Source organism: Falco punctatus (genome assembly GCF_963210335.1).
Source record: "Falco punctatus genome assembly, chromosome: 8".
In the NCBI taxonomy this organism is placed as follows: Eukaryota; Metazoa; Chordata; class Aves; order Falconiformes; family Falconidae; genus Falco; species Falco punctatus.
In genome coordinates this window covers 30,864,848-30,888,537 of record NC_137588.1, presented here as the reverse complement: position 1 = coordinate 30,888,537, position 23,690 = coordinate 30,864,848, and the positions used below count along the sequence as shown (strand labels likewise).

Below are 23,690 nucleotides of genomic sequence, written 5' to 3'. Positions count from 1 at the left end.
GCCAACCAGAGGAGATGCCCCGTTCAACCTGCTCTTTACAAGCAGGGAAGGACTGGTGGGTCATGTGATGGTTGGAGGACGTCTTGGGTGTAGCGATCATGAGATGATAGACTTTCTTATTCTTGCAAAAGCAAGGAGGTGGGTTAACAGAACCGCTGCCTTGGACTTCTGGAGGGCTGACTTTGTCCTGTTTAAGAGCCTGGTGGACATAGTCCCTTGGGAGATAGTTCTGAAGGGCCAAGGGGTCCAGGGAGGCTGGACATTATTCAAGAAGGTAGTCTTTAAGGTGCAGGAGCAGGCCATCCCCATGTGCCAAAAGACAAGCTGGCGGGGGAGAAGACTGTCCTGGCTGAGCAGAGAGCTTTGGCTGGAACTTGCGGAGAAAAGGAGAATTTAGCACGACTGGAAGAATGGGCAGACACCACTGGAGGTCTATAAGGACATTGCAAAGCTATGCAGGGTGAAGATTAGAGAGGCAAAAGCGCAGCTAGAACTCAGGCCGGCAACTGCCATAAAAGATAAAAAAAATGTTTTTACAAATAAATTAGAAACAAAAGGAGGGCCAAGCATAATCTCCGTCCTTTATTGGATGCAGGGGGGAACGTTGCCACAGAGGATGAGGAGAACACTGAGGTACTTGATGCTGCCTTTGCCTCAGCCTTTCATAAAAAGATTGGTTGCCCTCAGGGTACTCAGCCCCTGAGCTGGAAGACAGGGATGAGGAGGAGCAGAATGAAGTCCCCACAGCACAGGAGGAAATGGTCAGTGACCTGCTGCTCCACTTAGACATGCACACGTTTATGGGGCCAGATGGATCCACCCGAGGGTGCTGAGGGAGCTGGTGGAAGTGGTCACTGAGCCACTCTCCATCATTTATCATCAGTCCTGCCTCACTGGGGAGGTCCCAGTAGACTGCAGGCTAGACAATGAGATGCTCACCTACAAGAAGAGCAGGAAGGAGGATCCAGGGAACTACAGGCCTGTCAGCCTGACCTCGGTGCCAGGGAAGGTTATGGAGCAGATCATCCTGAGCACATCACACGGCACACACAGGACAACACCAGGGGATCAGGCCCAGCCAGCATGGGTTTATGAAAGGCACGTCCTGCTTGATGAACCTTGATCTCCACCTGTGACAAGGTGACCCGCCTAGTGGATGAGGGAAAGGCTGTGGATGTTGCCTACCTGGACCTTAGTAAAGCCTGTGACACCATCTCCCACAGCATTCACCCAGGGAAACTGGCTGCTCCTGGCTTGGGCGGGGGTGCTCTGTGCTGGGTTAAAGCTGGCTGGGCGGCCCAGCCCAGGGTGGTGGGGAATGGAGTCACATCCCGCTGGTGGCCGGGCACACGTGGTGCTGCCCAGGGCTCAGTGGTGGGGCCGGTCCTGGTTAATGTCTTCATCGATGATCTGGGCAAGGGGATCGAGTGCTCCCTCCGTCAGTTTGCAGGTGACACCAGGCTGGGGGGTGTTGATGTGCAGAGGGCAGGAGGCTCTGCAGAGGGATCGGGACAGGCTGGACCGATGGGCCCAGGTCAGTTGTATGAGGTTCAACAGGGCTCAGTGCCGGGTCCTGCCCGTGGGTCACAGCAACCCCCCGCAGCGCTACGGGCTGGGGGCAGGGGGCTGGGAAGTGCCTGGAGGAAAAGGGCCTGGGGGTGCTGGTCGACAGCCGGCTGAACGTGAGCCAGCAGTGTGCCCAGGTGGCCAAGGTGGCCAACAGCATCCTGGCTTGTATCTGAAACAGTGTGGCCAGCAGGACCAGGGCAGTGACTGTCCCCCTGTACTGGGCACTGGTGAGGCCCCACCTCAAATCCTGGGTTCAGTTTTGGGCCCCTCGCTACAGCAGGGACATGGAGGTGCTGGAGCGTGTCCAGAGATGGGCAACGGAGCTGGGGAAGGGTCTGGAGCACAAGTCTTATGAGGAGCAGCTGAGGGAACTGGGGTTGTTTAGCCTGGAGGAGATTCAGGTGGATCTTAATGCTCTCTAAAATTGCCTGAAAGGAGGCTGTAGCAAGGTGGGTGTTGGTCTCTTCTCCCAGATAACAAGGACAGGATAAGAGGAAACAGCCTTAAGCTGTACCAGGGAAGGTTTAGATTGGAGATTAGGAAAAATTTCTTCACTGAAGGTGTGGTCAAGCATTGGAACAGGCTGCCCAGGGAGGTGGTGGAATCACCATCCCTGGGGATGTTTAAAAAATGTAGAGGTGCGGTGCTTAGAGGCACAGTTTAGTGGTGGACATGGCAATCCTGGGTTAACAGTTGGACTTGATGACCTCAAAGTTCTTTTTCAACCTAAATGATTCTATGATTCTATTAGACATTTTATAGAACACATTTTTTAAATTATGTGCACTTGGTGCATATACTGTTTAATTTATGCATGGGTCTGAAACAAGTTTAGCTCCTAATCTGCAGTTTTCACATTCAGGCCATAGAAAAGTCACTTTTATACTGGAGTTTGTAATTAATAGAGTAGGTGGAAGGGTCATTTTAAAAACATAAGCCTTTGAGCAAATTTTTAAAAAGGCATGATGCTGATTAGGATTTCATAGTAAGGAAAGCTGTTCTCTGGTGTGCGTTAAAAGCAGGCTACTTGGCAGGCATTTCATAAATCCCAGTGCCTACCCCCTGTTCACACTGATTTTTACCTGGAACTTATTGTTCTCAATTTAATTGAGTGGGAATTTATTTTTCCAACCTTTTTGAGATGACAGTATTTCCATCCTTTTTGTGCTGAGATGGAAACAAGACTTTTTGGTGTTTTTGTAAAATTTGAAATAGAAGGTGATAGACCCATGGTTACTTTGGGATGCAAATATTCTGGGTCAAGTTATTTTCGAAGCATCAAGAGAGAGGATTTGAATGTGCATTTTTCTCATCTCAAGCGATTGACCTGGTTTGTTTGGGGCATCTTTTTTCCTTTCCTTTATGTTTGTGACAAAAATTTTGCCTCTGGATCCAAGGTTCCCTCCTGGACTCTCATCTGGTAAGTTTACTAGAAAATGTTAGAATTTCATAAAATGTTTTGATTTCAATTATTTGTTTTAATGGAAGATCTCTTGTGAAAAACTTTCTAAGCAACCCTGTGAGGTTTGTATGCACACCAGTTATATCAGGTTAATAGTACTTAAAATATTTCAAGAGTCTGTATGTGTTCCCTTTCTTAAAAACAAACTATTTTAGCAGAATAGGAAAGAAAAAATGGGTTTGGCTATTGCAAAACTATTTGGGAGACATTATGTTATTTCATCTGTTAAAAAAGACAAAAATTTTGAGATTAAGATATGCTTTAGTTAATAATATAATATTTTTTCCTGAGGACAATAATTAAGTGAGGGCTAAGTTCAGAGACAGAGCATGTTAGTTCTTTGATAGTCATAACCCTGAATTTGGTAGGATTGCCTGTGGAGTTACACGGTGTCCAGTACCGCATGGGCTGCCAGGATCTAGGTCTCCAATTGCAGATCTATCATTACCCCACTGCAAAACATGAAAATGCTACAAAACACATGACTTTATTTGTTTTTCAAAATTTGCTCCAAATTTTTAAATAAAGGTACCTGTATTCATGTGGGCTTTTGGAGGATCTTACCAAGTCATTGGGGCAAAACTTTAACTTCTCAGTCCTACTGGTGGCATAAAACTTGAACCCAAGCTTGAAGTTAACATCGTGCTTAGGCAGCATCAGCTCTTAAGACTTGATCTGAAGCTTATTGAAATCAATTTCTTTCTGCTGATATTGTGGGGCTTTGCAATGGGCATTTTTTTAAACCTGAAATAGGGACAAAATGTTTCTGTATAGTCCTGTAGCAGATGAACTGCAGCTATGTATCCGGTGCATCTCCAGTAAGCACGGTGTTAGTCCAGTTTTTCTTCCCTCAATCCAAGTAGCAGAGACATTCCTGCTACAGAAGTGAAGCTCTTAAACTGCACAGCTGCTCCTAAAGACACACTTCCTTCCCTGCTGCTCCCTGGAGGCATCTTTTAACTCTGTGGCGTAATCACTGGTAAATCAACAGTACGTATCAACAAAGTATAGTTAATAATAATAAAACTTGCCTATCAGTCCTCAATATGTCACATAGCAACAAATGGAACAGGTTTCATATTTTGCACTTTGAAACAAACTGAGCATTAAATGCATTATTTTCTACTTATTTAGGGCTCAGTAGTGCCACATTTATGTGTGCTGATGAAAGATATGCTCTGCAAGTGTATAGAAGTGTGAGGAGAGGTGGCAGAGTTTAACTTGGTTTTTGTCCGTATAGTTGGATAATATATGATAAACAAAACCAACAGGGAGCAGTGAAGTAATACAGTTTGCAGCACAAATTGTCACTCAAGTAATCTTTCCTGATGAAAATACTTCACTGGGAAATTTTAAGGATTCAGAATATGTTCCCAAAGCCCTGGTGCTCATCAGAAAACGTACAAATAATAGATAAATCTTACATCCCCAAGAGATGCTGGATAGGCACCAGATGGGGCTTGGAGGGCCCGAATTTGTACTGCTGGCTCTGCCTGCAGGCGCCTGAGGGAAAGTTAATCTGCTCAGTTTATCTGCCTGGTGTTTGCTCGCGTGTGAAATAGGGATATAGCACTCCTTTATAAAGTGCTGTGAGTTTTGTCAATAAAAAGAGGTAAAAGTATTGTATTTCAGATTTACTTGCAGAAATATCCTTGAGCCAGAGCCATTCCCATTTTTCAAAATTTCCTTTCAAAAATCATGAGGAAACTAGGCATTGATATGCAGCACAAACCCTTGGGTGCTCAGAAGCTGACCTAACTTCGCTGAAGATATTTATTTCTTCAATCTAGTTGGAGTGTCAAGATTATCATCCAATTTAAAATCCAGTTTGGGAAGTAATTTTGGGAAAGAGTGAGAATACTTTGCCTATCTCTATGTACCGCTGAGCTGCCTGACAGGACCTCCATTTTGAAATATTTAGGAATAAGCTTCACTTTCCAGAAGTAGTTTTCTTAAAAGAAGTTTATTATTTGGTTTTTTGCAGATTCCCAGATACATCTTTGAATTATATGGTGCATATTTCTAGATAAAGCACTTATTTTTTTTATTTTTAGGCCAATGCAGTTCCCTCATTTAAAAACATAATCAAAACCTCTACTAGAGCAGATGCAGTCTTTAATATGTGGCTCATAGCTGAGTTATGATTGTCACATATTTTATCAGTACGCTACTTTTTTTATTAACAGATTAACATATAAATCTATTCATAAATCACCTTCCAAAGCTGCACCTAAAACCTCTCACTCTCAGCCTAGAGGTTTAAAGCTATTCCATAATAAAGCTTATATTGGCTGAACAAACTTTCTGGCAAATTCAGCTTTTTAATCTTATGGTTTCAGGTTCCCAAATAAAATCTACTCCCTGAATACATCTTTCCTAAAAATGACTGATCAGGGGCTAGATTGTGACTTTCAGGTGCAGATCTCCCTTCCCAGAATCTAAAAGAGAAATTTCTACCTGGAATGGGAGACGGGGAAGAAAACAAGGCATGTCAGACAGGAGGTATACATGTCTGAAGGCCACACTTCATCCTCCAAATACACACTTCAGCTCCTCGCTGCAGGGAACTGTACTCTTTAATAGGCTACAGCATATGCTGTTGGGAACCAACCTTGTGCTGATGTTACTCATCAGCTAAAGTTCAGAGAGCAGAGAAAGCAAATCTCTTCTCACACTCCATAGTGTTGAGTGATTTCTGAATACACCATCCTCTCTGTCTAAGAGAACCCAACTCAGAGGCCCATTTACAGCCAGCAAAGCTTTTAAGCCCAGGTTTAGCTTTAAATAAATGCCTGTTTTCCTTTGAGACTTGACTGAGTTAAGAACATGCTGCACGCTCTACCAAGTGAGAATACATTTCAGTATGTGCATTCATAGATTTGCTAAACTGGCTTGGACTGCACTGCCTAGTTATGATCGATGTAATTGCCCTCTGAGGTGAGTGAGCATTGAAGTATGGTAAAGGAAATTCTCAGATATATATATTCCAATATGTATTTTTACCTATATATACATATTTATGTACCCATACAAGGAGGATCATATACATAGGCCTCTATAGCATATACAGGAGGTTCAGGAGCTATACCTGTCTGGATTCATACTTGCATTAAGCAGGGCAGCCTCCCTGGAGTCAGTGAAGGCCATGGAGCTGATTTACATCTGGAGGGGAACTTCCCTGTTACGCTCAGACAGTGAAGTGAGGCTTGTGTGATGAGTGTCAGCTGTGGATTGCTAGCCCACTTTCCTGGGTAATTTGTTAGTTGTCATTCCCTCCTTCCCTGCCTCACCTCACCTAAAAACCAGAATTACTACAGGGGTTTTGGTCTTCATCAGCAAACATTATGAGCAGGATTCAGAAACTGAGAATTTAATTAGCTGCTGAAGTCACTTACTGATAACAGTAGCATATTGGGCTCTTTATTTGATAAAATCCTGTCGGGCATTTTGCGTGTAGGGAATGAAGACTGATGTTCTTATTCCTTGCAACTTACAGTAGGATCATTAAACATCCATTAGAAAGGGAAGGGAAAAAATAAAAAATAAAAAAAGTTCCCTTGGACTTCTCATTTCTTGTCACCAATGTTGCTTCTGTATCTTTGCAAAATGTATTTTGGTTTGCCCATTTACCCCTATTTCTGTGTGGACTGCTTCCCACTCCACCATCTCCAGGAGGCTTTTGGGGATCTGTGTGTACTTACACCCTGGGTGTCCTGTGCCCTGACACACACGTTCATCTGCAGCTGCTGTCAACAAATCCAGCTCTGCAGATGTTCCTGAGAGGCAAATCAGCCTCTTGTTGTAGGCTACACCTTAGCTAAACTGACATTTATATAAACTGAGATTTATATGAAAATATGCTGCTTTTTTCTTATTATTACTTTAGGGATGTGGGATATTTTTAGACATGGGAGAAGTTTATTCTCTAGCTGCAAATGCTGGCTTACTGCAAGGCACTCAGAGTGTTTCCTAGCTGCTCCTGTCCCAATTAGGGTGCTGAGATGCAATCATTAGTGAAGGCTCTAATGTAGGACATGCTTAATGCAGCACCTTTGCTAAGAGCAGTCATGTGGCAACAGCAACCTATTGAGTTTCACATGCGGAATGTGGGGTTCACACAGTCAGCTCCTGTTTCGTGCTCTCCTGGAGAGGAGGTGATACCTCCCACAGTCTCTCCCCCCTTCAGCAAGCCCAGGTTTGTGGAGGTGGTGAGCTGCTGATCGGTGGAGCCTGGGGAGAGATCCTGGCACCCTGCTGCAGCCAGCACTGCAGTTTGCTGCTTCTCAGGGCTGTGTTCAGTGAAGTGTTCTTCCTACCTGGGACCCAGCACCCTGAGCCGTCCCTGGTGCAGAAGCTGAATTGCATGTGCTGGGAAGTCAGAAGTAAGAGAAATCCCTGGAAACACAAAGGACTGTATTTTACAAGATGAACAGTGGAGTATCGAGGCCAATTACTGCAAAAAAGCAGCAGCTGGGTTTTTTTAAAGATTGAGAATACAGACAAATATCTACATTTTACTCTCAAAGCAGAGCTTATGGGAGATGTAAATGATTCACGTCCCTTGCCCTAGCTCTCTGCAGAGGATTAACTTTGACCCTGATAGCATCCAGTCGTATACAATGAAAGCATTAAAAAAAAATCATCATTTATTGATTTGCATCTCTCTAAAAGGGCCTGTGAATGACCTCATGTTTCCTTTAAAACCAACTATTGAGCTCTTGGAAAAAAAAAAATTATAGTAAATGCATTTCATGTCAGTGTGTGCATTTTTTCCCCCTAGATAAATAAACCTACTTTTCTCTGTTAGTAACAGTTTAGCTGATGTGTGTTTTACAGCTTCTTTTAAATGCAGGCGTTCTGAGTGACTAATATGAGGGGATTATTGGAGCCTGGAGCTACACAGCAGAGTCCCTAACATGGCCTGCACATCTGTTACCAGAGACCCAGAGCTGGGGAGCAGAAACAGGAACAGTTTGCTCATCGCTCCCACAGGATATTGGTCCTGTCTCAGCATAGCAAGCACAGTGCCCCTGAATCCTTTGAGAGCCTCAAAGAGCTCTGGCCTCCAAGACTTCTCTTACCTTTCCCAGGCTAAGCTCAAGGAAAGCACAACCTATGTGCAAAGAGGACAAACAAGTAAACAGGCACAACCTTGACTGTACCTATGGCCTCTCCAGCCCTGTGGAGAAAGATGGCAAGTTTTGAGGCTCAGAAACCTTTCTTCGGGGCTGCAGTAGAAGTAACAAGCTTCCAGCTAAACAATGTCAGGCAACAACTGCTGTGAGTTACCTGCTAATGAGCAGGCAGCGGGAGAGGAAGGTTGGGTGGAAGAGGGTGAGGGATGTGGCTGTGGGTTATAAATGAGTTGCTGGGTGCTACCACAGCTTGAACAGTCAATAGGAACAACTATCTTGCAGGTATTCTACTGTCACTGAAATGTTTTGGGGTGTTTTATTTGTATTTTTTATTTAAGTGTTACCACACCGTGGTTATGCCTATCTGATACGTTTTTCTCAGTAGTGTGACTGTGTAGAGACTAATCTATTCTGAGACTGGGGAGGCTGCACATGGAGAGTCAGTGGAAGGACACATGTAGAAACATCACGTATTTATTTTCATTCTTTGTAAGAAGAGTTTGGATAGCATGGACTAGCTGCCTCACTTGTAGATGGCTGTGGGGCGGTAAGGTGGTTTCCAGCCATCTTCAGTCTGAGCTTTTCTTTTTTCCTCATGTGAAGCTGAAATAACATTACTTGTCCTTTTGAAGTGCTTTGAAATATGTGGCTTTCTCTTCAAGATTGAAGTATTAGACATGATGATATACACTTGTAAATACAGGGAATTTGTCTTAATCATGAGTCTGCGAAGTTGTCATATTCTGATTTGTAGTACATGTAATGTTAAGCAGTTGTTATCTTTGCCTCTGCTTTCTCGGTAAGCAATTATGTAACTTCAGCACGTCCACATCTTTAAAATGGACCCGTTTTCACTACTTTTTTCTAAAGTTCTTAAATGAAAACCTCTTAATGTAAAAATAGTGTAGTTGGGGTCTGTTAGGGGGGAAAATACAATAAAAATGTATCCCTTCAGATAAAAATACCTAAAATACAAATAATTCTGTAAATTTGTTTCAAAAAAACCAGCTTGGAAAGTATTTGGGGGGAGGGTTAATAAAAAAATGTTCTCATTGCATTCTTGACACAAAAGTATTTCCAGATCAGATTCCATATGTTATTTTAATTATTAATTAATCACTTCAGACAGGAGACAATCGTGATTTTGAAGTTTTTGAAGTAGAATGTTTTAATTCCTTATATGTAAAGAAGAAGGAATAACAGGGCTGCAGCCATCTGAAACAGGTACAAGATTGCTCAAAGAGGTGATTTATTAAGAATGAAAAAAAAAAAATAATTTCTTAAGTTAGCCTGGGAGCATTAAGAGACAAACTGTAGTTGCCTAAGAGGAGAGGATTTTGATGCATAGGGCAGAAAGGAATGATCAATAGTTCATAAATATAATAGTGGTAAACATAGTGACAGGAGAAAAAAATGTATGTGGCTAATATAATTGTTACAAATTTAGTAGCTTTTGCTGTGAGATCAGTTACTGAAGATTTAAGATCGAGGTGGAAAAATATACTTTTTTTCTGATACAAGATAAATATGAAAGCGTTGAAAAACAAAAAGGAGTTAGAAGAAGCACAAAGAAGTATACTGTATTAATCCTTTTGGAGAATCATTTTGTATTCCCCCATCTTAATTATAAGGCATATTCTCAAAACCCATTTGTGGAATCTTTGACCTTGGCAGAGGTTGAATGCAAACATGCTGGAGGGGATGTGAGGGAAGAGCCAGGTAGCAAGGGGAATGTAAGGGCAGGACTCAAACTGCAAGAAATTGGAAAATAAATCCTGGGTTGGCAGGAGAGTGCAGACTGGAGAGCACAACAGAGGAGTTGGGAGGAAGGAATAAAAGACACTGCATCAGAGTCATCCTTGCAGGAGAAGGAGCAAATAAATTCCTTGTTGAGATGAAGCTTGGCAGAGCTTGCTATGGCATCAGGTGCTGACGTCTGGTGTTGGAAAAGAGGAGGCAGAAGCAAGGCAAACTGTATGACAGACCAAGCAGGGAGCCTGAAGGCATCTGTTTCCCAGCCTTAGGAGGAAGCTAAGGTGGATTGAGGCTATGCACTGCAGTGGGGTTCTGGCCACTTGCAGCAGCAGCAGGCAGGGACTGTGTCCAGCTGGGCTGGGTGGCTAGGGGACAGCAGGGGTTAGAAACACTTGAACTTTCAGTGGTGGGACAGGAGAGGGGCAGAGAGCCATCTTCCCTAATGCTGCAGTCCGGTTTTGATTTAAACTGTAATGAACTTCCATTTTACAGCAATAAACATAAGACTCAAGAAACAGCTTTTGGATTCTTGTTAAATCATCACCATCACTTTTTTCCCAAGCTGACTTCTTGTGCTTCTCTGGGACAAGTATTTGATTTACATTGATCAAGTGCTGAACTCGGCTACTGCATGTGTTGCTGGTGATGTGATGGTATTTGAAATGTGTAGCTTTCGATGTAAAGATGTAAAAAAATGGAGAGATTCAGGTCCTTTCTGGCTTGTCATTTCCCCTCTGACCACTGAAAAGTGTTGCTGCATCTGTAGATAACCATAGCCTGCTCAGAGGCTTCCAGGGTATTTAGGACTGGATGGATGTTGGCTTCACGCTTAATTGGAAATGCTGAGGAGAGGAGTTGGGGGCAGTGTGCAGGGAATTCAACATTGTTGGTTCTTCACTTTCTCTGTATTTAAGTGTTCCTTGCTGATGGAGCACAGATGGTCTTAGATTAAGGAAAAAACATGCCAGAACTGCAGGCTAGGCTCAGACTGTGGAGTTAAGCTTGACATGAAATAAGCAGAAGGTTGTAATTAGCTTATCAAGAGTGTTAGGCACCTGGTAGAGGAAAGCAAATATATAATGCACAGCATAGCTATACAACAATAAAAAAATAATAATACTGAAGTCTGCTTTATGAAACATGGGGTACCTTTCATCACTGACTTCCTCTTCCAACCCAGCCTGGTAACACCTGAAAGGTCTTACTTATTGGTTATTAGTCATTTATCAGAAATGACACTTTCTGGCAGTTTGTGATGCTGAGCACAAAATCCCATAGAGTGTAAAGGTCAAAATCTGGGTGTGTTGCTGATAACTCTCCAGGGAAGCTTGCACGACACTTGCCTGTGCACCGTCTGTACTCCCTGATGTCAAATATCAGTCATCTCGCTGCTCTTTTGCAGCCACATGTTGTCTTTCACCTTAACACTAAGATTCAGGCTCTACGGGGCAAGAAATGCCACTTAGCTTTAAGCAGAAATGCCTAGCAGAGCGCAGCTGAGTATTCCATGTGCTTCCACAGCACACGTCAAAATTCTGCTGTCTAGGAAGAGCAATCTGGATCCTTTCTCTAGGTATATGAAACAAATGGAAATACGGACATACATCTGCTGAACTGAATAGGGAAAGATTCCTTTTTAGCTGAGGATTTAGAATTTTTTCCCCATATCCTTGAGGCTCAAAAAATATTACTTTAAAATGGGGAAGAGCAGAGGGGAGAGTTGGGCTTTGTTTAAGTTCCCGTGGTACAGGCAGGCTCTCTGTCTTCAGCCTTCTCTCTGGCTTGCACAAAACTGGCTGTGGCTAATTAAAGTAATGGCAAAGCTTTCGTTTGGTCTTAATAGTGCATCTTTCACTTAAAAAAAATCCAGTGTCTTCCCTTTTGTTTGTACTACACCAAGCTTAAGTGCACAACCAGAAAAGAATGTTGATAGGATAAATTGAATCACACACACGTTTAATTGCACGCTGCCTCCTTTTTTCAAGCCAAGACAGGACTCAAACCATGTTCAACCTCTTACACAATTTTAATGAGAATATATTGCAGTGTTTGTCATCTGATAGAGTATTAGGCTCCCCCTAATGCAATAGGTGTGATTTCCCTTAAGAAAAACAAGAGGCACAGAACAGTGAAAATGTCATGTTGAGTTCTTCATTAGTCTCTTTAATACTGCAAGACGTGATGATTTTTATTCCTGAATCTCAGCCTGTTAGGCGAATCAGATCCAAATTGGGCATTTCCTCAAACTTATTTTAGCTCCTTCTCAAAGCAAACAAATAAATGCTGAACACACATATTCAATGATGTAATCTGGAAAGGAATAAAGAATGCAAGACTTGCCCGCTTCAGAAAGCTGATAATACACAGAGGTTTCACATGGGCTTCAGTGATTACATTTTCAGTTTGAAGCATATGTGGGAAGATTGCTTTTCATAGCTGAACTATTAATGTGGGTGCACAAAAATGCACTCAGTTGACTGTGCAGGATTTGTCCAGTCTGTCTTAGAAGCAGGCGGGGAGGGAACATAAAAAAAATGTCTGGTGGAGAACCCTTAACATCTCTACATAGCAGTGAGCTTCAAAGAGGCACAATGGCAAGGAAACCCAGAGCAGAAAAATGAGGGAGAGTAAAATTGCCTTGCTTGATGCAGAAATACAAAGGAGACTATAGCCATGGTAAATTGATTTTGTACTGAATATGGGCTTGGTCCATTGGAAGGGTTTTGAACCTCCTATTCCAGAAATTATTGTGCAGAACAGTAAGAGGAGGCTGCTTAGAAGTCTTGTCACATCCATCAGTGGAGCCTACAAAGAGGAAGGAGGGATTTAGTTCTGAATGGCGACTCTGCCAAAGAACATAAAGGGGTGGAGATGGACATCTTCTGGCGGTAGAGGGGCCTTAAAGGAAGAATTGCCTCCACTTTATCAAGGGCAACCATTGCTGTGACTCTGTTCATTGGCTTGCTTCTTAGAAATAGCTTGTTGTACCTTGTTTGTAGCAACTGAAGAAAAACCAAACCACAACAAAACCTGTTCTTTACAGAATAGACAGTGTTGGTGGGGTGAGAATTAGTTCTGTGTGGTGCCCACCTGGCCAGCATCAACTGCACTGCCACGTGCATTGGCTGTGCTGTGCTTATTATATTCCTGACCCGTACGTGACTGCAGTGGAATTTTTCTTTAATCGTTTTTGACTCAGTGTATGTTAACGTCTTTATTTAGCTATTTTATTGATTTATCATATAATCTTATGTCTCCGTAATCTCCAGTACGTTTAGTAAATGTTTGTTGTCATAAGCTATAAACTGAAGGTGACATGGCAAGAAACCAAATTCCACTGTGGCTGTTAATTACCCAGTATGCTAAAAATCTTGTCTCAGGTTCTATATGCTTTTGATCTTCAGCAGTAGGAAACACTGTAAGTCATCCTTCGCCAACATCCCCTGTACTGTTCTCCAGTTCTGGGTGTTGTCATTCATTCTAAACCGGCTACAGGTAAGAGCTTTAAGGTCCTTTTTTACTAGCATGCCAAATGTCCCAGTTAACTAAGACTATCAATCTGTATTTGGCCCTGTGCACGCTTTTGCATACTTAAAAGCGATAGAAATATCTGATGGGTTAAGTTCTTTTTTTTTAAAAAAAAAAAAAAAAGATAAACATTCCCATATAGCTCTTGCAACTAACTCATTGCAGTGTTAAGCACTTTCAAGCAAAATAAAGTAGATCATCAGCAAAATTAAATCATTGTCACAGACTGACAGTTTTCTTTACATAGAGTGATGAAAATACAAACACTAGATAGTGGAAACAGAAACCCAGTGCCATCTTTATCTCTCTTCTTCAGAGCCGTATCTTTCTTCCGAAGTACCATGTTGGCGTGCTCATCTAACATTGCTGCATAAATACGTAGCTGTCAGTCTAAGCTCAGCATACAGCCGCAGCAGAGCGTGTGCTCCTTCTGTCTTTACCTCTATGGACAGCACGGCAATCTGATCTGTCGCTAAAACCTGTAATCCGGGCGTCACTCCTGGCTTCCACAAGCCCTTCTGTTCAAGTATACCGTGACATCCATAGTTCCTGTTGGTGCTGGATCACCAGTGTCTTTGCACCCTGCCACTGATTCCCCTCTCTTCAGACGTATCCTGGTTACATTGTGTTATTGCTTCTATTAATTTTAAGAGTCTTTCACAGACCTGCTTATTACTTCGTGTAAAAGGCTAACCCCACTTTAAATCAACCCATGAAGCCAGCATCTCTCTCCCCTGTGGTTAATGTGACTTCTTTTGCTTTCTCCCATGTGTCCCATTTGTGTCTCAGAAGAATCGCATCCTTGATATACTAAAACTCTTCTGATTACGAAAATCTCACAATGAGTTATGCGGCTGGTGAGCCGTGACCTTTCCCTATTATGTGGTTATGCTCCGTTGCCTCCCTGTGCTCTGCCATCCACTGCTACCTAATGCTTCGTATATTATTATAATTTGCTTATAATGCATTTTGACAAGACTGTACCTACACGGGCTTGCATAGGACTCCTGGGCTATGACAGAGGCTCACAGGCGCTGTGAAAACTGTGAATTTGGATGACGAAGTTCCATTATGTAAAAAAGCTCAGATTCTTCTCTGTGTGGAATTCAGCATCAAGTTATGAATGTTTTACACCACGGTTACTGAAAGTGTGCTTAAAGCACTGGCAAGTCAATCTGTTTGCTTCAGATGTGAATTTTAACTTGACAGTACCTCCTGAAGGTTGACTTGGCTGCTCAATAATACATTGTACACTAAAATTCCCAAAGAGCTGAAAAAAAGTACAGGTTGTAACCTGGATGTGACTATCTTTATTGTTTATTTTAGAAAACACCACTTCAGTTCTAGTACTTGGTATTAAATGTTCTTTACTAAAGCTTTAGACAATTGTCTTTAATAATAAAACCTTGTACTTCTACAGTGCTTTCCATTTGAGTATACTGCAGAAACTGTGATCTGTTAAGCCTCATACAATGCTCTTTTCAGATAAGGAAATGTATGGTCTGGAGTTGTAAATTCCTACCTGACGCTGCAGAGAGAGTGGAGTGTCTGATTTACAGACCTTATGTTGTTTAATGGAATGTCCTGCAGGAAAAATGGAAGTTGAAGGCACCAAAACTTAAATTTGCTTTTGTACATGAGACTGGCCTTGCCCCAAGAAGTTGGAAAGAAGGCAGGATTTGCAGCATCTTGCCCATTGTTCTAGTATCTAAATTCTCTCCCCCTGTGCACCACCGATGCAGTGGATGCATTTTGTGATACTAGCAAAAAAATGCTGTCGAAGAACTTGTTTTGTGCTAGCCAGGAAAGTTTTTAGTCCTCCAGAGAGCGAAGTTCAGTGCTCATCTCTGCCTCCAAGATGCTCGCTGGCTCGTCCTACTCAGCTGACCTCTCTGTGCTTCTGGTTTTCCTTTCCTCCCATGTGCCTGTGTTGTCTGTTTAGCTTGTAAGTGCTCTCAGACAGAAATTCTCTGCCACAGTATGTTTGTATATTGCCTAGAAATATGGGGTCACAATCTCAGTTCATGCCTCTGTGTGCTCCTATAATGCCAGTAAATAACAAGGGATTTTGAAGCTGTGAAAGAGAAAATCAGTGGCGTTGACCATCCAAGAAGAACTCAGAGCAGCTGAGAACTTTCCCTCAAAAACTAACACTTGCAGTTGAAAACAGGTTGTCTCTATAGGCACAGACACATGACAGAGGTACAGGAGCTTACCCACTTACTGCTTGCTGCAGCTGGGTTACTGGGATGTGCTTTCTGTGCAGCAGAACTGTCCAGTATTTTACCTTGAACCTGGGATAAGAGAGGAGCATAAGCAGAGTGGGTTACCATGACTCAGCTGATGTAGCATAGCTCATTGGGCTGGGATATCTTGTTCAAAGTAGAGCTCCCATACTTGGCGGCTGAGGCTGCGTTCTGCCAGGTATCACAGCCATGCTCTGTCCGGGTGTGCATACAGTCTGGAAACGTGAGGTGGAAGGACAGACTTGACTAATCAGTGAGGCTTAAGAATGAAACAGACAAAGAGTACATAGTCAGTCCTCCTGGAAACTCTTCTCTCTCTCTGTTGGGTACAGATGTACACCATTTCTGTAATTTTTGTACAATATGTGAGCCAGGAACTTCCCTCGGATTTGCATTTCTCTTTGTAAGGATGTGATAGGAGTCTGTGAGAGAGAGAAACGTGAATATCCGAAGATGGTATTATCTGGAGCTGAGTTAAAGATCCATTCTTAAAATGAGAAAACCCTTCTTTCTGATGAATTATTCCATCCTTACTATGCCAATATGTAGCATCCACTTCCGCTCTGATGTGAACAGAGTGAGTGATCATGTTCACTGGCCAATAAATGCCAGGCCAAAATCAATCCCACTATAGTAAGAGGCTGACTTTTGTTTATAGAGAGAAGGTCTGATTCAGAGATGAAGTTTATGGGAACTAGAAATCCACTGATGTTTTTTGTTATAATTTTTTTTGATGTTTGCCAGCCTCCATCTTCTAAGTGTTACATTTTGAGGTCTTCCCCTGCTGGCTGACTTCCCAGCCACTCCAGAAGAGCAGTGTGACTGGACCAGTCTGTTGATAGCCGCTATGGGTGTTTAAGTTTAAATGAAGCAAACAACCTGAGTTTTACCACATCTCAAAGGATCTGAGATCACTTAAGGGAAATCAATTAATAATTTGATAAAACACAATGCAATTCAGTTCATTCAAGCCCCCTCCTCCCCCCGCAATGAATTGACTGAATCCTGTGATCATTCCTCATACCTGTCACTGCGTGCAGCAGTCATCTGTAATTTGTATACTGCAGTATGTAGCAGAACTATTTGCTGAAGCTTGGCATTATGTTCTTTTGGTATTAGTTATCTGTTTATCAGACATGTTTATCACAGTTTTAATAAATTACCAGTGTTGGAACTTCAGAAATGGCCTCTAGTGTATTAAGCTACTGTGCTTTGTTATTAAGAAGTTAGATTTCAATAAGCTGTTATTTATAGAGCACTGTAAATGTGCCTTGTCCCTCAATGCTTCAAAAAGGGAATTTAACTTTCCACTTTTAGACTAAGGCAGCAGATCTTTATGCAGATGTCTGGAGGATTAAATAGGGAAGGAATAGCTAAAGTGTTGTAGCAATGTTTGTATAGTACAGATCATAGAAACCAAAGTTAAACAAGAACATTTTCATGGATTTTTCTGGATCCAGCCTATAGAACTTCTTTCAAAGATTTTTTTTCTTCTACATGCTGTAAGACCCAGCATTACCATTCTCTTTAAATGCTGTAGAATTTGCCCAGGGAAGGGTGGATTTACAGTGGTGCTATCTTGTGTAGACACTGAAAGTACATAGAAACATAGAAATAAACTTATGTCTTTATCAGCAAGAATCTATGGGTGATATTTTAGAAGTCTGAAATCTCTTCATCAGTATGGATGAAAAGATTAAGACTGACATCTTGTAGAGGAATGAACTGGCCTCTGAGCAGCCACTGTGTGAAGGACTTGGTCTGCACCCCTTAAGCATGTGGTTAAACTAAACTGGTCTGGTAGGGTATGTAGATATGTGTTTTATTTCCATTAAAATTGGTAAATACTAAATGCAGTGCAGAGACATTGTCCTTCCATGTTCCTCTTTCCCCAGACAGGGAGAAAATTTTCCATACCTTACAGTGAAATGAGCTGATCCAAAAAAAATTGTAAATGTATATAAGAAATGCAGAAAGTTTTGCCTGGTATAAGGAATCCAGGAAGCCGAATTCAAAGCTTCAAAGTAAGTCTGTTTTTTTTCCAGAGGTACATTTCTCTGAACATACTAGTGCCTTGTACAGTTACTGGAAAGGAAGATGTAAATAAATACACAGGGAAAGAAATTACTCTGCCAGCTCAGGTCTCTAGTGCACAGTAACTGTCATATCACACCACCTCCTGCCCTCCCTCCTCATGCATAACTCAGCGAACAGCGGTGTGACTGGCAGGCTCTGCTTGGGGTGCCCTGCACGGCATGCACAGAGAACCAAAATCACCTCTTACTCCGTGGGCAGATTGAGGAGTCTCCTGTGGGCACTGTGGAGGGTTGATGGAAATGGATGCCTCTACCATTAGCAATCCCTGCAGACCCAAGCCTAGAACACAAGGTGCTGCTTCTGCTGATGTTAGCAGAAACCTGAGGAACTCGGTACCTTTTACAAAATGCTGGGCATCTCACAGAATCAGTCCCTGCTTTTTTCCACAGTAACCCTGTACTTTGTTTTTTTCATCTCCTTCCAAATGTACACAATCTATGTTCTCGTATTACACTATTTTCCCTTCATAGGAGAGAACAACGTGATTCTGGTACTGTCTGCAGGCATGCAAGTCTGCCAGTAGCTTGCACGGAGTACTTATTTAATGGAAGTGAGGTTGGTAGCAGGTGGATAGGTTTGTAATAAGAGACCTTAGAAATTGAGAATGGGTTTAATTTACCCAATAAACATGCGTGTAACCTATTCTCTTCCAGTTTTCATTTTTCAGTTTTAAAGCAGTGTTCTGGTTTTGCACAAAAACCTGCAGCCTCTGTTGTGCAAGTACAGTGCAGGGATTAGTGTATGCTTAAACTATTAAATTCATATGTGGTGTATGAAGTAATTATAAATTGCTGGCCTGAATGTAAAAGCTGGTCCCTAGAAGTCAAAGTGATTTCACATCAGCATTTGAGGATGCACATAATTATCGATAACAGGACTTGCTAGTGACAGGCAGGTACTTTGGTTGCCAACACTGGGATGTGCAGGTGATTAAATAAATCTATCTAGAAAATTTCTCTCAGCAGTGTGTGTTGAATAACTGATTTGACAGCATATGACGAGCTAGAATTTCTAGAGAACTGTTGATCTGCCATCTGAACTGGGAACAAACCGTGATACTTGTAATTTGAGTTGTTAACTCTTCCTTTCTGTGTCTGAGTATGACATTTTTATATTCAGATAAGCATGGGGCTTAGCCTTTGTGGTGCCTTTCTGTTAATTTCTAACTGGGCAGTGTTGCACCAGGGTGCACAAGACTTCTGTTGTGGTTCTTCTCCTTCATGTGACTTCCTAAAGATGCAGAAATAACAGATGCCCTTTTTTTTTTTTTAATTGAGAAAATCTGCCTGCATAGAACTCAAGAAGAGAAATAGAAATGTGGAGAACCAGGTTTCCATGCAAATAGGCTGAAGGAAGGCATGTTTAACTGCATTTTCAGTTCAGGGACAAAGTTGCTAGTACTCTCATGCCTGTCTGCACAGGTGGCTGGACAGTCCTGCTCGTGGTTTGCATGACTCTTGTCTTACACAGCAGCTGCAGGCCTGAGCTGGTTGTTTCATTCATATGGCATATAAATCTGGTGTTCCTCCATTCTGCACGTAGGCCATATGTTTGTAGAGGAGGTCCTCAAAGTGGCTGGGAACACTGTTAGAAACTGCATTTCTGGAAGAGCAGATGATGGAAGATTGAAGGCAGGGATGCTGGAGAGCTTGTAAGGAGGTAGCATGAGGAGCTCTTGGTAAGGATGTAAGGGGAGGAACTGCTGATGTCCTGACAGCCTAAAAAAAGTGTTTGCTTGGTTGGTTAAGCACGTGGCAAGTAGGGAAGAAGCAAGGAGAAAGTACCCTCTCCTGTATTTGCATGTAGCCTGGCACCCAGGTCTGTCACATTTTCATCCAGGCTCTGTGTTCCATGACCCATGCCATGAAAGTTGTTTTATTGCTGCATGGATTCAGAGGTGTCTGCTGTGCTGCTTTTGACTGACATGTCTAGCAGGAGGTACAAAAGTAATCCCAGATGTTTCCTGGAACTTCTGGAGCTGGGAACCTTAAATGACACAGACAACTGAGTAAATGAATCATAAACTCAGAATGATGACTCAACTGAGTGACCAAAAATCTTCTGGTAAATACAGTTTGTACCTTATCCAAGCGTGCAGAGACAGCTTTCAGCAGTAAAAAGAAGTAACATTAATTTGGTTTATTGAGGGAGATGATGAAGGGGAGGGGAGGCACCTAAGTCAGTGTGCAAGAAGTTGGCTATTGAGAAGCATTACAATCAGGTAAGGAGGAAAAGTACGAAACATCCCTTACAGTGCTGTAGTGTTGTGCAAATGTTAAGTAGGTGTCTACCTCACTGAGAAACATATGGGTACACACCAGAAGAGAAAAATCTTTTTGAAGATTTCTCTGTCAAATGTCCAGGATGTAGTTTGATATTGGGGCAAAATGAATCTAAGGTAGAGGAGGAAAATTTCATCTGGCAAGGAGGGGTTTGGGATGGACACACCAGTGAGATGCAGGAGGTAGTGCACCAGCATTACACAGGGAGTTTGCACAAAGGAGCCCAAGACAACAAAGATGACAGTAGTGGGACATTTTGATCTGAAAAGACAGCTAATCAGTCAGGCAAAGAAACCAAACAATGCTGGAAAGCTCATGTGAAATCCCAAGCTCAGAGGTCTAAGCCTGCCCAGGACTTCTTACCAGGTCCAACCCAAAGGCTATGACCACAGATGTGTGCGGGCTCCTGGGAGCCCAGCAGGAGGACATACCTAGGTGATACGTCAGCTGACTGGTGCGTATTCATACCTTGCAGTATAATTACTTAAACACACAAAAAGCTCCTTGGTTTTTCAATTCTATTTTTATTATTGACAAGATGTTCTGCTTTGCAGGGTCATGATCAGTTTCTTTGAGTAACTAGAGGTCATTGGAGTTACTCAGCCTTCAAACTAACTCCTCCCTGTCCTACCAAAGACATGTGTGGGACTTGTAAAACATGCTCTGAATTGCCATATTGCTTAATTATCCTCAGCTCTAATGAAGTGCACCCTGACTAATGGTGCAGTCACAAACAACATGTTCCTGTAATCTGGGCCATCACCAAGAGCTTCTGTTATCGCTAGACTCATCAAGGTAGCGCTTCAGAAAGCTGAAGGGCAGTGTTGCCTAATAAAAACATTTAGGCTCTGAGAACATAGCTGGAGGGGACCAGTGCTCTGACTTGAGCTGTATTTACAACATGCCTGAAAGCTCTGCGGTGCAGGTGGCTGGCAGGACGAGCTAGGTGTCCCCTAGGAGGGCAAATTCTTCTCTGTTGCATTGCTGCAATCCCAGAAGACCCAGAGTATTTGCAGAGAAACAGCATCGATTGCTGAAGTAACCAACAATTTTTGTTTTCATCTTGTCCTGTCAAGGCACTGTTAAGGTAAACTGGGGTGTATAACGGAGAGTGCTCTGTCTCTGTTTTTGAAATGAAAGAGCCACCTAACAAGCCGCCTCTTCTGGATTATTTTTTTTTTAAATTAAGTTGTCAAAAATTGATCCAAGGTGCAAGGATACTGTGGTTAGATGAATGTAGACTAGATTTGGGACTGGGGATCAAGATGCTGCTGCACAGTTGTTTTGCAGATGTCAAGGGCTCCTGGGAGTCACCAGTCAAAATTCCTTGCTCTCCTGTGATGGTTTATTGACAAGCTTTCTCATCCAGTGACATATCCCCTCTCAGGATATGGCAGAATGATCCTTTTCAGCCAGGATTTATCCCAGCTCTCACAGAAACACTTCTAAGGCATAAGCTTTTGGCTTTCAGCCTGGATTGGACTGAGTACATGGGAGGTATTTCCCAAGCGACTCCCAGGGAAGGAGAGAGCTGTGCTCTTCCTTTCTCCCACTAGGTCTTTGCCTGTGCTCAGAAAGTCTTACTTCAAGCCAAATGGAACTGAATGCTCAGATAATGGTAAAGACAGCATTTTTTTTGAATGAGGTAGAAATATTCTTTCCCCAAATGTTGTATATAAATGCATTTCCTGGGTGGTGTCATTCCTTGTGCTTCTGAGCAAGTGTTTTTGTGGACCTGAGCTGGGGGTGGGAAAATTAATCCCCTCTTCTTAGTGGTCTCCTGTCTTTCTCCTGCAAAAAACAGGATTTATCATGTGTTGAGGGGAAAATTTCTATGGAAGCCCAGAGTTTAAATAAATGTATTGGCTACAGTGAGAAGGTTCAAGAAGAGTTCGGATCCAGACCGAACTTTGAAGCCATTTCCTGTGTTGGTAATCGACTGGAGAGAAAAAAAAGGAATCCTGGCTCTTTTAGGGGAGCTTTGGATCTGTATCTGAACTTTGTGAGTCTGGCCTTTCCCTATGTAACAGATCTATTTCTCTTGTACTCAGAATAATGTATTATGTATAATATGGATGTTTATATGTATTTTCACCTCTAGCTAACAATACCTGCTTGAATTTGTTAGAACTATTTTAAAAAAGTGCTGAAGGGAGGAAAATTGCAGAGGGCACTGAATGGTTGGGTATGTTGCTGAATATTTTAAATCTAAAAGTTGTCTCTAATGCAGCTTTGCTGGTCTTCACTTTTCTTGTGAAGAAAGGAGCCTCTTTGCTCCAAAACAGTCAGTCAGAACTGACTGGGGACCCCACATGCTCTCAGCCCCCAGTCAATAGTACCCTCAGCCCTATACGTTTTACTCCACCTCAGGATGTGACCCCTCTTGTCTGGCATCACAAATCACCATCCAACCTTTCTTCCCACTTCCCGTCTCTCCAGGTTTCGCCTGTCAGCTCCCATTTGTTGTTTTATCCAGCTCACTTCACTGCAGGATTACCTAGAAGGTGATAATCTTGTAGGTAAATTTAAGGAGGCCAGCAGATTTGTGCAGAACTTCTGGATTTTGCTGTAGGGAAGGTTTTCATTTTGGTGGTGAAAACTGGTGGTTTTATACAGCACTGTTCTCTTTGAAAAGAAGGTGATGGCTTGGTGTGTGGGGCTTATGTCTTGGACCTTCCAGCTGAATGACTATCAGAAGTCGTATTTACATGTAAATGAAAGTCTGTCCTCTGTTAGCATTCCACTTGCTTCTGCCTCTGGACTTCTTACCTATTTATCATTTGTGTGCACTGTGAGCGCAGTGGGAGATACATATTTACTGTCACAATGCTGCTTTTAAATTGGGGTGTGTAAATTGGCTGGAGATACTTGCTTTTGTTTTGGGAGTCTCCAGACATGGTGGTTGGTGGCATTGTCATGTGACTTGTGCATTTTGGTTTTCAGGCAACAGCATGGGGTTCAGATGAAGACACCAGGAGGTCCTGTCAAAGTAAAGGGAAAACAGAGGTAAGTTCTGCTTTGCTACAATGATGTTATGGTTAAATTTATTTGCATCATGTGAAACCCACACAGGGAGCATCTGACACCAGCTTGAGCTTGTAAATTTGCAGCGGTTTAGATCTACCACCACAAGCGTGTAATAAGCACCACCAAACAAGCCATTTCAAAGGCCCCCTGTCCAAGTTATTAGACTTGCTCTGCATTAAATTTAAAGGTGATTTCACTGCTGGAGAGGACACAATTTGTGACACATCAAGGAGCAGAGTGGTGGCAAGCCAGGGGTAACATCTTGCGCAGTGGGGTCTGAGGCCGGGCAGGTTGGCTTAGGCTAGGTACTTAGCAGTGAGCCGCTGGCATTCAGCCACATGGGCTTCAATGCTTGTACGCAGTTAGAGTTCATCGTTGTATAATTTGCTTGAATATGAGAATTGAATCTGCTAGCACACTGCAGTCCGTTCAGGTGCAGTATCACGGAGCTCCTTTGAAGGCAGGTGCAGTGTGCTAAACAGCAGTTTAAAGTAAGAATTGCTTGAACCAACACATGCTGTCCCAGAAGTTCAGTTTGCAGGCATTTCTGATTCAAACACAGGTCTTTTCTGCCCCTCTTCTGAGAAAC

General features: G+C 42.6%; 1 protein-coding gene across 7 annotated transcripts in view; it reads left to right on the top strand.

Moving 5' to 3' along the window:
* Positions 1-23,690, top strand: part of SEMA5B (semaphorin 5B) — a 295,424-nt gene that overhangs the window by 174,851 nt on the left and 96,883 nt on the right. For all 7 annotated transcript variants that reach the window (XM_080399745.1, XM_080399742.1, XM_080399743.1 and 4 more), the window contains one exon: positions 23,018-23,080. In XM_080399745.1, the coding sequence (XP_080255871.1) occupies positions 23,018-23,080 (63 nt within the window). The remainder of the gene's footprint in view (positions 1-23,017; positions 23,081-23,690) is intronic.